General features: G+C 46.0%; 1 protein-coding gene across 6 annotated transcripts in view; it reads left to right on the top strand.

Moving 5' to 3' along the window:
* The window catches only part of selenoj (selenoprotein J), a 39,589-nt gene extending 31,455 nt beyond the window's left edge, over positions 1 to 8,134 (top strand). For 5 of the 6 annotated variants that reach the window (XM_072576684.1, XM_072576682.1, XM_072576683.1 and 2 more), the window contains 2 exons: positions 6,909 to 7,037; positions 7,375 to 8,134. In XM_072576684.1, coding sequence (XP_072432785.1) covers positions 6,909 to 7,037; positions 7,375 to 7,499 — 254 coding nt within the window. In that variant the 3' untranslated portion in view covers positions 7,500 to 8,134. Of the gene's footprint in view, positions 1 to 2,703; positions 4,397 to 6,908; positions 7,038 to 7,374 lie in introns of those variants that run through there. The other variant, XM_072576681.1, reaches the window with a different exon arrangement.
* Positions 8,135 to 13,040: the final 4,906 nt, after the last annotated feature.

Here is a 13,040-nt window from a genome sequence, read left to right as displayed (position 1 = left end):
CAAAATGTCAATTCTCCTACACCTCGGATGCTACCTGACCTGTGCTTTTCCAGCACCACACTCTCAACTCCGATCTCCAGCATCTGCAGGCCTCACTTTCTCCTAGTGTATAAGTCCTGCCCTGATTTGCCTTTCCAAAATGCAGCACCTCACATTTATCTAAATTAAACTGCATCTGCTACTCCTCAGCCCATTGGCCCATCTGATCAAGATCCCGTTGTAGTCTGAGGTAACTTCTTCGCTGTCTACCTCCCCTCCAATTTTGGTGGCATCTGCAAACTTACTAACTATACCTACTACGTTCACATCCATATGTTCTAAATGTCGAAAAGTAATGGACTCAGCACCAATCTTTGTGGCATACCACTGGTCACAGGCCTCCAGTCTGAAAACCAACCTTCCACCACCACCACCACTCTCTGTCTTCTACCTTTGAGCCAGTTCTGTATCCAAATGGCTAGTTCTCCCTGTATTCCATGTGATCTAATCTTGCTAACCAGTCTCCCATGAGGAACCTTATGAAGCCTTATTGAAGTCCATATAGATCACGTCTACTGCTCTGCACTCATCAATCCTCTTTGTTACTTCTTCAAAAAACTTAGTCAGTTCAGTGAGACGTGATTTCCCACAATCAAAGCCATGCCGACTATCCCGAATCAGTCCTTGCCTTTCCAAATACATGTAAATCCTGTCCCTCAGGATTCCCTCCAACAACTTGCCCACCACCGACGTCAGGCTCACTGGTCTGTAGTTCCCTGGCTTGTCCTTACCACCCTGCTTAAACAGTGGCACCACGTTAGCCAACCTCCAGTCTTCCAGCACCTCACCTGTGACTATCGATGATACAAATATCTCAGCAAGAGATCCAGCAATCACTTCTCTAACTTCCCACAGAGTTCTAGGGTACACCTGATCAGGTCCCAGGGATTTATCAATTTTTGTGTTTTCAGATATCCAGCACTTCCTCCTCTGTAATATGGACATTTTTCAAGATGTTGCTATCTATTTCTCCACGTTCTATATCATCCATAAAATTCTCCTCAGTAAGCACTGATTCAAAATATTCATTTAGTATCTCCCCTATGTCCTGCAGTTCCACACATAGTTAGTCTTGCTGATCTTTGAGGGGTCCATTTCTCTCCCTAGTTACCCTTTTGTCTTTAACATAATTATAAAATTCCTTTGGATTCTCCTTAACTCCATTTGCCAAAGCTATCACATGTCCCCTTTTTGCCCTCCTGATTTCCCACTTCCCTGTTTTGGAAGGAGTAACAGGAATACAGAGTACTGGGCTAATGGTAAGATTCTTGGTAGTGCAGATGAGCAGAGAGATCTCAGTGTCCATGTACATAGATCCTGAAAGTTGCCGCTCAAGTTGATAGGGTTGTTAAGAAGACATACGGTGTGTTAGCTCTTATTGATAGAGGGATTGAGTTTCAGAACCATGAGGTCATGCTGCAACTGGAAAAAACTCTGGTGCGGCTGCACTTGGGGTATTGTGTACAGTTCTGGTCACCGCATTGTAGGAAGGATGTGGAAGCTTTGGAAAGGGTTCAGAGGAGATTTACTGGGATGTTGCCTGGTATGGAGGGAAGGTCTTATGAGGAAAGGCTGAGGGACATGAGGCTGGGTTTGTTAGAGAGAAGGAGGTTGAGAAGTGACTTAACTGCGACATATAAGATAAGCAGAGGGTTAGATAGGGTGGACAGTGAGAGCCTCTTTCCTCGGATGGTGATGACTAGCACGAGGGGACACAGCTTTAAATTGAGGGGTGATAGATATAGGACAGATGTCAGAGGTAGTTTCTTTACTCAGAGAGTAGCAGGGGCGTGGAATGCCCTGCCTGCAACAGTAGTAGACTCGCCAACTTTAAGGGCATTTAAATGGTCATTGGATAAACATATGGACAAGAATGGAATACTGTAGGATAGATGGGCTTCAGATTGGTTCCACAGGTCAGCACAACATTGAGGGCTGAAGGGCCTGTGCTGCGCTGTAATGTTCTATGTTCTAAAAGTATTTTCCTACTGTATTTATACTCTTCTAAGGATTCACTCGACCACTGCTGTCTATACCTGACACATGCTTCCTTCCTTTTCTTCATCAAACCCTCAATTTCTCCTGTCATCCAGTATTCCCTGCACCTACTAGCCTTGCCTTTCACCATAACAGGATGTTATCTCATTTCTGAAAGCTTCCCATTTTCCAGCCGTTCCTTTACCTGCAAGCATCCTCCCCTAATCAACTTGAAAGTTCTTGCCTAATACCGTCAAAATTGGCCTTTGTCCAGTTTAGAACTTCAACTTTTAGGTCCGGTCTATCCTTTTCCATCACTATTTTAAAACTAATACGATAATGGTCACTGGCCCCAAAGCACTCCCTCATGACACCTCAGTCACTTGCCCTGCCTTATTTCCCAAGAGTAGGTCATGTTTTGCACCTTCTCTCGTAGGTACATCCACATACTGAATCAGAAAATTGTCTTGGTGTACAGTTAACAAATTTTTTTCCATCAAAACCCTTCACAGTATGGCAGTCTCGGTCTGTGTGTGGAAAGTTAAAATCCCCTACCATAACCACTCTATTATTCTTACAGCTAACTACTCTATCAAAAGTATAAAGCATACCATTTTCCAAACCTGTTCAGTTCTGAAGAAAAACCATACCGGACCCAAAATGTTAACTCTGTTTCTCTCTCCACAGATGCTGACAGATCTGCTGAGTTTCTCTAACAGTTTCTTCCTCTCCCGCTGACCCAACCAGTACCCTTCCACTGACACATTCATTCAATTGGCTGAAGTGGTCCTCACCTTCAACAATTTCTCCTTCAAATCCTCCCATTTTCTCAAGACCAGAGGGTTAGCCATGCGCACCTGTGTGGGCCTGCCTCTTTGTCGGGTATGTGGAACAGTCCATCTTCCGCAGCTACACCAGCACCATCCCTCACGTCTTCCTCTGCTACATCGAAGACTGTAATGGCACCACCTCATGCTCCCACGAGAAAGTTGAATAGTTCATCAACTTCACTGACAGCTTGCTCCCTGAACTCAAGTTCACCTGCATCATCTCGGACACCTCCCTCCGCTTCCTGGACCTCTGTCTCCAGTTGTGGCGAATGACTCAACCCAGACATCTACTTCAAACCCACTGACTCCCACTGCCACCTGGACTACACCTCCTCCTACCCTGCCTCCTGTAAAAATGCTATCCCTTATTCCCAATTCCTCCACCTCTGCTGCTTCTGCTCCCAGGACGATCAATTCCACTCCAGAACATCCCAGATTGCCTCATTCTTCAACAATCATAATTTCCCTTACCCCGTGGTCGATGATGCCCTCCAGCACATCTCCTCCACTTCCCGTACCTCTGCACTTGACACCCACCCCTCCCAACATAACAGGGACAGAACCCCTCCCCCCTCCCCTGTCCTCCCCTTCCACCCACCAACCTCTGGATACAATGCATCGTCCACTGCCATTTCCGCCATCTGCAAACAGACCCCACCATCAGAGATCTGTTTACCTCCCCAACCCTATGTGTGTTCCTCAGAGACCATTCCCTCCACAACCCCCTTGTTATGTCCATGCCCTCCTCTCCCAGCACCTTCCCACAGGAAGTGCAAAACCTGCACCCACACCTCCCTCCTCACCTCTGTCCCAGGCCCCAAAGGATCCTTCCGCATCTGACAGAGATTTTCCTGCACTTCCACACATCATCTACCATGTCTTTTGCTCCCAATGTGGTCTCCTCTACATCAGAGAGATAGGACGCCAACTTCCAGAACATTTCAGCGGGACATGTGCACTAAACAACCCCACCGCCCTGTGGCTGAACACTTTAACTCCCCCTTCCCACTCCGCTAAAAACATGCAAGTCCTGGGCTTCCTCTATCACCGCTCCCTCACCACCCGACCCCTGGAGGAAGAACGTCTCATCTTCCACCTCGGGATCCTCCAACCACACGGGATCAATGCTGATTTCACCAGTTTCCTCATTTCCCCTCCCCCCACCTTATCCCAGATCCAACCTTCCAGCTCAGCACTACCCTCTTGACCTGTCCTACCTGTCCACTCCACCCTCCACCCTGACCTATCACCATCACCTCCCACCTCCATCCACCTATCGTAATTCCAGCTACCTTCCCCCCAGCCCCCCACCATTTATTTCTCAGCCCCCTTGCCCCCCCCCCCCATACATTCCTGATGAAGAACTGATGCTCAAAACATCGATTTTCCTGCTCCTTGATGCTGCCTGACCTGCCGTGCTTTTCCAGCACCATGTTCTCAACTCTGACCTCCAGCATCTGCCGACCTCACTTTCTCCCCAGGGCCAGTAACTCAGTGGCTTTGACACTATGGCACCACCTCCCTGAGCTTCCCTTAGCCAATGGCCAAAAGGTAGGCAATTTAAATTGTCAATCTATAAATTACGGTACTGTTTGCTGACATCGACAATGATGAGTAAGTTAGGGCTGCATTTGCTGACACTAATGCATGAGCTCTCTGTGGGGGAGAGTCGGAGTTCCTTGGGGGAGGGGCGAGTGGGGGTAGTGGGTGAGGGAGAGAGCACGAGGATCCAGGAAGGGTGTGCGCTCATTAGGGAATGCATAGTTCTAAACACTCAAGTTGAAACATAAACCTATGTATGATATCATGCACAAGTGCATTACTGAGCGTGTGCAGGGAAGCATGTGTTATTTTGAACGGGGCTGCGGTGTGGGGAGTCTTAATCATACAGCACAGAAACAGACCCTTCGGTCTAACCAGTCCATGTCAAACATAATCTCAAACCAAACTAGTCTCACCTGCCTGCTGCTGGCCTACATCCCTCCAAATATCTTTTAAACATTGTAACTGTGTGGTTCTGTCATGGCTGCATGGTGGCTCAGTGGTTAGCACTGCTGCCCCACAGCGCAAGGGACCCGGGTTCAATTCCCACTTCGGGTGACTGTGTGGAGTTTGCACATTCTCCCAGTGTCTGCATGGGTTTCCTCCGGGTGCTCTGGTTTCCTCACACAGTCCAAAGATGTACAGGTTAAGGTGAATTGGCCATGTTAAATTGCCCATAGTGATAGGTGTATTAGTCAGGGGTAAACATGGGGTAGGGGAATGGGTCTGGGTGGGTTACTCTTTGGAGGATCAGTGTGGACTTGTTCGGCCGAATGCCCTGTTTCCATACTATAAAGAATCTAATTGTACCTAAATCTACCACTTCCTCAGTAAGTTCATTCTACATGTGAACTCTTTGTAAATAAATTGCCCATCATGTCTTTTTTAAAGTCTCTGTCCTCTCACGTCAAAAATGTGCTCCCTAGTCTTGAAATCCCCCATCCTAGGAAAAGGTCACCTCCCATTAACTCTATCTATACCCTTCATTATTTACAAACTTCTATTGGGTCGCCTCACAACCTCCTAAGTCCCAACCTATCCAGCTTTTCTTTATAACTCTAACCTTCCACACCTGAAGCATCCTGGTAAACCTCTTCTGATCAGGATGGGGACAGAGTCCTTGAGTGAGGAAGGAAGGGAAGGAGAGCCCATGAGCCTGGAGAGGCCCTCTGTCTCCCTTTTGCATTCTTCCCAGTTCTCTACCAACCCACAATGTTGCCTGTGGTTCACTCACGGAACCCAATCTCCTCCCTTTCCCATCCCTACCTTCTCGGGTCTTAATGCTGTCTCTCTCTCTCTCTCTCTCACCCACTCTCCAATCTCTGACCCTCCCACAGCACCACGTGCAATTAATTATGTGTTAGTGTCAGCAGCTCTAATTTAAAAATGAGCCCTTTCTTAAAATTCGTACGTGCAAACAGACAAGATAATACAAATATTGAGAGTGAGTTGTAAAAGCAATTTGTCGACAGCAGTCTGGTCACCAACATTGAGGAGCTGTTTCCTTATGGTTCACTTTCAACTGATGATATGAGATGGTGGATTCACTCCTTCACCCTCCCTCTGCGTCTGAAGATTGTTCTCCCTCTTTTCCTTCCAATGGGAGATTTGCAGAGGGAAAAACGTTCAAAAGAAATGTGAGGGAGAAGAGCTAACTATTGGGGATTTTCTGTTATTACAAAGACAGAGAATGCTGGTGAAACTCAGCAGGCCTGACAGCATCCGTGGGGAGGGAAAGCGAATTTATGTTTCAAGTCCAGTCTGACTCTTCTTTGGTCCCAAATGAAACACCAATCAATCAAAACATTATCTCTGGGCAGAATTGTTCTGACACACAGCCATTCCAATTGGGAAACTCTCTCAGTACTCCAATTTAGGCAAAATCAGAAGCACAAGCACACAACACTGGAAGTAAAATGAAAAAACAATCTCTCCAAGCTATGGGTGTTCCCTTAAACTTAAAAAAAATGCCAGAAATCTCCAACAGCCTTTAAGGCCTCAGTGTTTACCCGACTGGGTCACAAAATAATTGAAGGCAAACAAAAGCTGTTAGAGAAGCACAAAAATCGATTCATTCGAAATCCATATCTCAGAAACTGTTTCAAACAAAATCACCACATTTACAGAATTACTTGCATTACTTAATTAATAACCTCAGTCACACTGATTTATTCACATTTTATTAATTCAAAATCCAAGCTTACAATAAATAATATTTAATATATAAACATAAATCAGAGAATTTACATCACAACATGTAGATCGCATTAATTGCAGTTTCACAAATACAAAACTGGAGACATTTATTGAAACAAAGATAGCTTAGTTAGGAGCCGTATACTTCCATCTGTCACTTAGATACCTGAAGTTATTCTTCATCAGATTGTTTTTGTGAATACAACACTGTGCAGCTCTGCCCCAGATCTGTGTGTCTGTGACATTTGCCTCTGTGTCCTGTTGCCCTGGGTCTCTCAATTAACCCATTGATGATTTCTGTTTTATTCACCCTGTTCCCTGCAGCATTACCAGGGAATTTGCTAAATTCCCTGCACTGTCTGCTGGTGAGCCCAAACCTGTCCGATTACTCAAACACCATGAGACAAACCATGACAGCTGGAGGATGTAACTGCAGTCGCCTCAGTTTTGTAGGTGAGTAAGGCACAGCCCACGTAGGATGGAGAGCAGGTGGACAGGACAGTAAGTTAGGCTGTGGAAAAGGGAGGGATCAAGTTATCTCACAGTGGGCAGTGGGTACATTACAGAGTGGGCAGTGTGCATATCACAGTGGGCAGTGGGTATATTACCATGGGTAGTAAGTATATTACAGGGTGGGCTGTGGATATATTACGGTGGGTAGTGGGTATATTAAAGAATGGGCAGTGGGTATACTATAGTGGGCAGGGATATATTACAGTGTGGGCAGTGGGTATATTACAGTGTGGGCAGTGTGCATATAGTAATTGTGCTCTGTCTTAATGTATACCAGGAGCCTGTATTGGTGCAGCAGTTGGTTCTCGGGGGATCCCTGATGACTGGATTAAGAAGACTCGGCATGGTGACTTAATTGAGAAACTCTCCCAGGATTTGGTTGCTCTCCGAGTGTCTGGGTGAAGGAAGCCCAGTCAGTTCCAGAGAATAATTTACAAACCTGGGACACACCCTTAACCCACCTTGGCCAGGTTATTATAGTCACTGCTCACGTTCTTTCTGCCCTCCTCTCTTCCCCCCCAAACACCCACCCCACCCCAACCCACACTCTCCGCCCTTACTCTCTCCACCCACTCATTCTCTGCCCGTACTCTCTCCCTCGACCCCCACACACACTCTCTTTCCCCCAACACTCTCTCCCACCTCCCCCCATCTCCTTCTCTCCCGCCCCACTTTCTCTCTCTCTCGCCCAATCTCCCTCCCCCCACACACTCTGTTTCCCCCCACTCTCTCTCCCCATACATTCTCCTTTCCCTCCACACTGTCTCACACTCCCATACTCTCCCCAACACTCACTGCCCTCACATAATTACTCCGCTCATAATCTCTTCCCCCCAACACTCTTCCCTCCACCAGTCTCCCCACACTCTGTCCTCTACCGTACCCACTCCCCCCTCAGACACTACCCCTCATAATCTCTCCCCCCTCCTCCCACATTCTCTCCCTTCCTCTACTCTCGCACCCCACACCCCCCACACTCTCTCCTCTGAGCCCTCATCTCTCTTCGTTTTGAGAAATAAACTGATATATTTGATGAATGCTCTGTGTCTGAAGTTTTTGCTCTATCAGAGCTGTACTCCCTGGGAGGCTGCTGAGAGACCAGGGCTCTCAGGGGGTTATTCCCATCACCTCCACCGATGCAGCAGCCAACACTGGTTTCCTGTCCTCAGTCAGCCAGCCACCTCTTTACCATCGTCCATTAGAGTCCCACTCCAGGCTCACCATCCACCGTCACACTTTGGACACCAATGAAGCACCTTCCTATTGCCTTCCGCAAGAAAACGAGAAAAGAGAAAAGTAGAGGATAGCCAGAGATTTTCCCCATAGTGGAAATGTCTATCACAAGGGGTGTAATTTTAAGGAAATAGGGAGATGTCAGATGTAGGTTCTTTACTCGGAGAGTGGTGAATGCTTAGAATACAGTGCCAGCAGTGGTAGTATAGCGAGGTACATTAGGGACATTTAAGTGACTCTTGGATAGGCACATGGAAGATAGTACAATGAAGGGTATGTAGGTTAGTCTGATCTTAGAGTAGGATAAAAGGTCAGCACAACATCGAGGGCCGAAGGGCTTGTACTGAGCTGTACTGTTCTATGTTCTAGGAGACAAAAAGAAAAGAAAATAGACGAAAAGCAGGTAGCGTGGACAGGTCCAGGGCACAGGGGCCTGGATGCTGCCTACTCCTGTGCTGCCATCTTGGCAATTGGTGAACGTGTGAGTGAGTGAGTGAGTCTTTGTGAGCGTGTGTACGTGTGAGTGTAAGTGAGTCTTTGTGAGCGTGTGTGTATGAGTGTCTTTGTGAGTGAATCTTTGTGAGTGAGTGAGTTTGTGTGTGTGAGTCTTTGTGAGTGTGTGCGTGTGAGAGTGAGACTTTGTGAGTGTACATGAGAGTGTGTCTTTTGTGTGTGTACGTAGGAGAGTGAGCCTTTGTGTGTGTGTGTACGTTAAGAGAGTGAGTGTGAGTGTATGTATGTGTGAGTGAGTCTTTGTGAGTTTTTGTGTGTGAGAGAATCTTTGAGTGTGCGTGTGAGTCTTTGAGTGTGAGTCTTTGTGAGTGTGTGTGTGTCTTTGCGTGAATATGAGTGAGTGAGTCTTTGTGAGTGTGTGTATGTGTGATTGAGTTTGCTTGTTTGAGTGAGTCTTTGTGAGTGTGTGTGGATGTGTGTGTGTGCGAGTGAGTCATTGACTGTGTGTATGCATGTGTGAGACTGTCTTTGTGAGTGTGTACATGTGAGAGTGAGTCTGGGTGTGTGAATATGTGAGTGAGTGAGTCTCTGTGTGTGTGAGAGAGAGAGTCTTTGTGAGTGTGTATGTGAGTCTTTGTGAGTGTGTGTATGTGTGAGTGAGACTTTGTGAGTGTGAGTTTTTGTGTGTGTGAGAGAGTCTTTGTGAGCGTGTGTAAGTGAATGAGTCTTTATGAGTGTGTGTGTGTGAGTCTTTGAGTATGAGTGAGTGAGGCTGTGAGTGTGAGTCTTTGTGAATGTGTGTATGTGTGAGTGATTCTTTGAGTGTGTTTTTGTGTGTGAGAGAGAGAGAATCTTTGTGTGTATACGTGAGTCTTTGTGAGTGTGTGAATATGTGTGAGTGAGTCTTTGTGAGTGTGTGAATATGTGTGAGTGAGTCTTTGTGAGTGTGTGATTATGAGTGAGTGAGACTTTGTGAGTGTGTACGTGTGAGTGAGTGAGTCTTTGAGAGTGCGTGTGTGTCTTTGTGAGTGTGTGTATGTGTGAGTGAGTGAGCGCGAGTGTTTGTATGAGTCCTTGTGCATGAATATGTGTGAGTCTTTGTGAGTGTATGAATATGTGAGTTAGTGTGTGTGTACGTGTGTGTCTTTGTGAGTGTGTGTACGTGTGTGTCTTTGTGAGTGTGTACACATGTGAGTCTGTGTAATTGAGTAAGTCTTTTGTGAGTGTGTGTATGAGTCCTTGTGAGTGAGTGTGTGTATGAGTCCTTGTGAGTGCATGAATATGTGAGTGAGTGAGACTGTGTGTGAGAGAGAGAGTCTGTGAGTGTGTGAATATGTGAGTTAGTGAGTCTTTGTGTGTGAATATGTGAGTGAGTGAGTCTTTGTGAGTGTGTGAATATAGAGTCAGAGATATATAGCATGGAAACAGACCCTTCAGTCCAACCCGTCCATGCCGACCAGCTATCCCGACCCAATCTAGTCCCACCTGCCAGCACCCTCCAAACCCTTCCTATTCATATACCCCTCCAAATGCCTCTTAAATGTTGCAATTATACCAGCTTCCAACAGTTCCTCTGGCAGCTCATTCCATATCCGTAACACCCTCTGTGTGAAAAGGTTGCCCCTTAGGTCTCTTTTATATCTTTCCCCTCTTACCCTAAACCTATGCCCTCTAGTTCTGGACTCCCTGACCCCAAGGAAAAGAATTTGTCTATATATCCTATCCATGCCCCTCATAGTTTTGTAAACCTCTATAAGGTCACCCCTCAGCCTCCGACGCTCCAGGGAAACCAGCCCCAGCCTGTTCAGCCTCTCCCGATAGCTCAATTCCTCCAACCCGAGCAACATCCTTGTAAATCTTTTCTGAACCCTTTCAAGTTTCACAACATCTTTCCGATAGGAAGGAGACCAGAATTGCTCACAATATTCCAACAGTGGTCAAACCAATGTCCTGTACAGTCGCAACATGACCTCCCAACTCTTGTACTCAATATTCTGACCAATAAAGGAAAGCATACCAAACGCCTTCTTCACTATCCTATCTACCTGCAACTCCACTTTCAAGGAGCTACGAACCTGCACTCCAAGGTCTCTTTGTTCAGCAACACTCCCTAGGACCTTACCATTATGTGTATAAGTCCTGCTAAGATTTGCTTTCCCAAAATGCAACACCTTGCATTTATCTAAATTAAACTCCATCTGCCACTTCTCAGCCCATTGGCCCATCTGGTCCAGATCCTGTTGTAGTCTGAGGTAACCCTCTTCGCTGTCCACTACACCTCATCTGCAAACTTACTAACTGTACCTCTTATGCTCGCATCCAAATCATTTATGTAAATGACAAAAGGTAGAGGGCCCAGCACCGATCCTTGAGACACTCCACTGGTCACAGGCCTCCAGTCTGAAAAACAACCCTCCACCACCAACCTCTGTCTTCTACCTTTGAGCCAGTTCTGTATCCAAATGGCTAGTTCTCCCTGTATTCCATGAGTTCTAACCTTACTAATCAGTCTCCCATGGGGAACCTTGTCAAATGCCTTACTGAAGTCCATATAGATCACATCTACCACTCTGCCCTCGTCAATCCTCTTTGTTACTTCTTCAAAAAACTCAATCAAGTTTGTGAGACATGATTTCCCACGCACAAAGTCATGTTGACCATCCCGAATCAGTCCTTGCCTTTCCAAATACATGTACATCCTGTCCCTCAGGATTCCCTCCAACAACTTGCCCACCACCGAGGTCAGGCTCACTGGTCTATAGTCCCTGGCTTGTCCTTACCACCCTTCTTAAATAGTGGCACCACATTAGCCAATCTCCAGTCTTCCGGCACCTCACCTGTGATTATCAATGATACAAATATCTCAGCAAGAGGCCCAGCAATCACTTCTCTAGCTTCCCACAGAGTTCTCGGGTACACCTGATCAGGTCCTGGGGATTTATCCATCTTTACCCGTTTCAAGACATCCAGCACTTCCTCCTCTGTAATCTGGACATTTTGCAAGACGTCACCATCTATTTCCCTACAGTCTATATCTTCCATATCTTTTTCCACAGTAAATACTGATGCAAAATATTCATTTAGTATCTCCCCCATTTTCTGCGACTCCACACAAAGGCCGCCTTGCTGATCTCTGAGGGGCCCCAATTCTCTCCCTAGTTACCCTTTTGTCCTTAATGTATTTGTAAAAACTCTTTGGATTCTCATTAATTCTATTTGCCAAAGCTATCTCATGTCCCCTTTTTGCCCTCCTGATTTCCCTCTTAAGTATACTCCTACTGCCTTTATACTCTTCTAAGGATTCACTCGATCTATCCTGTCTATACCTGACATATGCTTCCTTCTTTTTCTTAACCAAACCCTCAATTTCTTTAGTCATCCAGCATTCCCTATACCTACCAGCCTTCCCTTTCACCCTGACAGGAATATACTTTCTCTGGATTCTTGTTATCTCATTTCTGAAGGCTTCCCATTTTCCAGCCGTCCCTTTACCTGCGAACATTTGCCCCCAAACAGCTTTTGAAAGTTCTTGCCTAATACCGTCAAAATGGGCCTTTCTCCAATTTAGAACTTCAACTTTTAGATCTGGTCTCTCCTTTTCCATCACTATTTTAAATCTAATAGAATTATGGTCGCTGGCCCCAAAGTGCTCCCCCACTGACACCTCAGTCACCTGCCCTGCCTTATTTCCCCAGAGTAGGTCAAGGTTTGCACCTTCTCTAGTAGGTACATTCACATACTGAATCAGAAAATTGTCGTGTACACACTTAACAAATTCCTCTCCATCTAAACCTTTAACACTATGGCAGTCCCAGTCTGTGTTTGGAAAGTTAAAATCCCCTACCATAACCACCCTTTCATTCTTACAGATAACTGCGATCTCCTTACAAGTTTGTTTCTCAATTTCCCTCTTGACTATTAGGGGGTCTGTAATACAATCCCAATAATGTGATCATCCCTTTCTTATTTGTGAGTGAGTGAGTCTTTGTGAGTGAGTGTGTGTATATGAGTGAGTGAGTTTTTGTGTGTGTCTTTGTGAGTGTGTGTGTGTATGAGTGAGTGAGTCTTTGTGAGTGTGAGTGAGTGAGTCTTTGTGAGCATGTGTGTCTTTGTGTGTATGTGAGAGTTTTTTGAGTGTGTGAATAAGCGAGTGAGTGAGTTTTTGTGTGTATGTGTAAGTGAGTGAGTGAGTCTTTGTGAGTGTGTGAATATGTGAGTAAGTTTTTGTGTGTGAGAGTCTTTGTGAGTGTGTATGTG

This window comes from Chiloscyllium punctatum, chromosome 9 (genome assembly GCF_047496795.1).
Source record: "Chiloscyllium punctatum isolate Juve2018m chromosome 9, sChiPun1.3, whole genome shotgun sequence".
NCBI classification, from domain to species: Eukaryota; Metazoa; Chordata; class Chondrichthyes; order Orectolobiformes; family Hemiscylliidae; genus Chiloscyllium; species Chiloscyllium punctatum.
The sequence above is the reverse complement of the archived record's forward strand: the minus strand, read 5'-3'. Positions and strand labels throughout refer to the sequence as shown.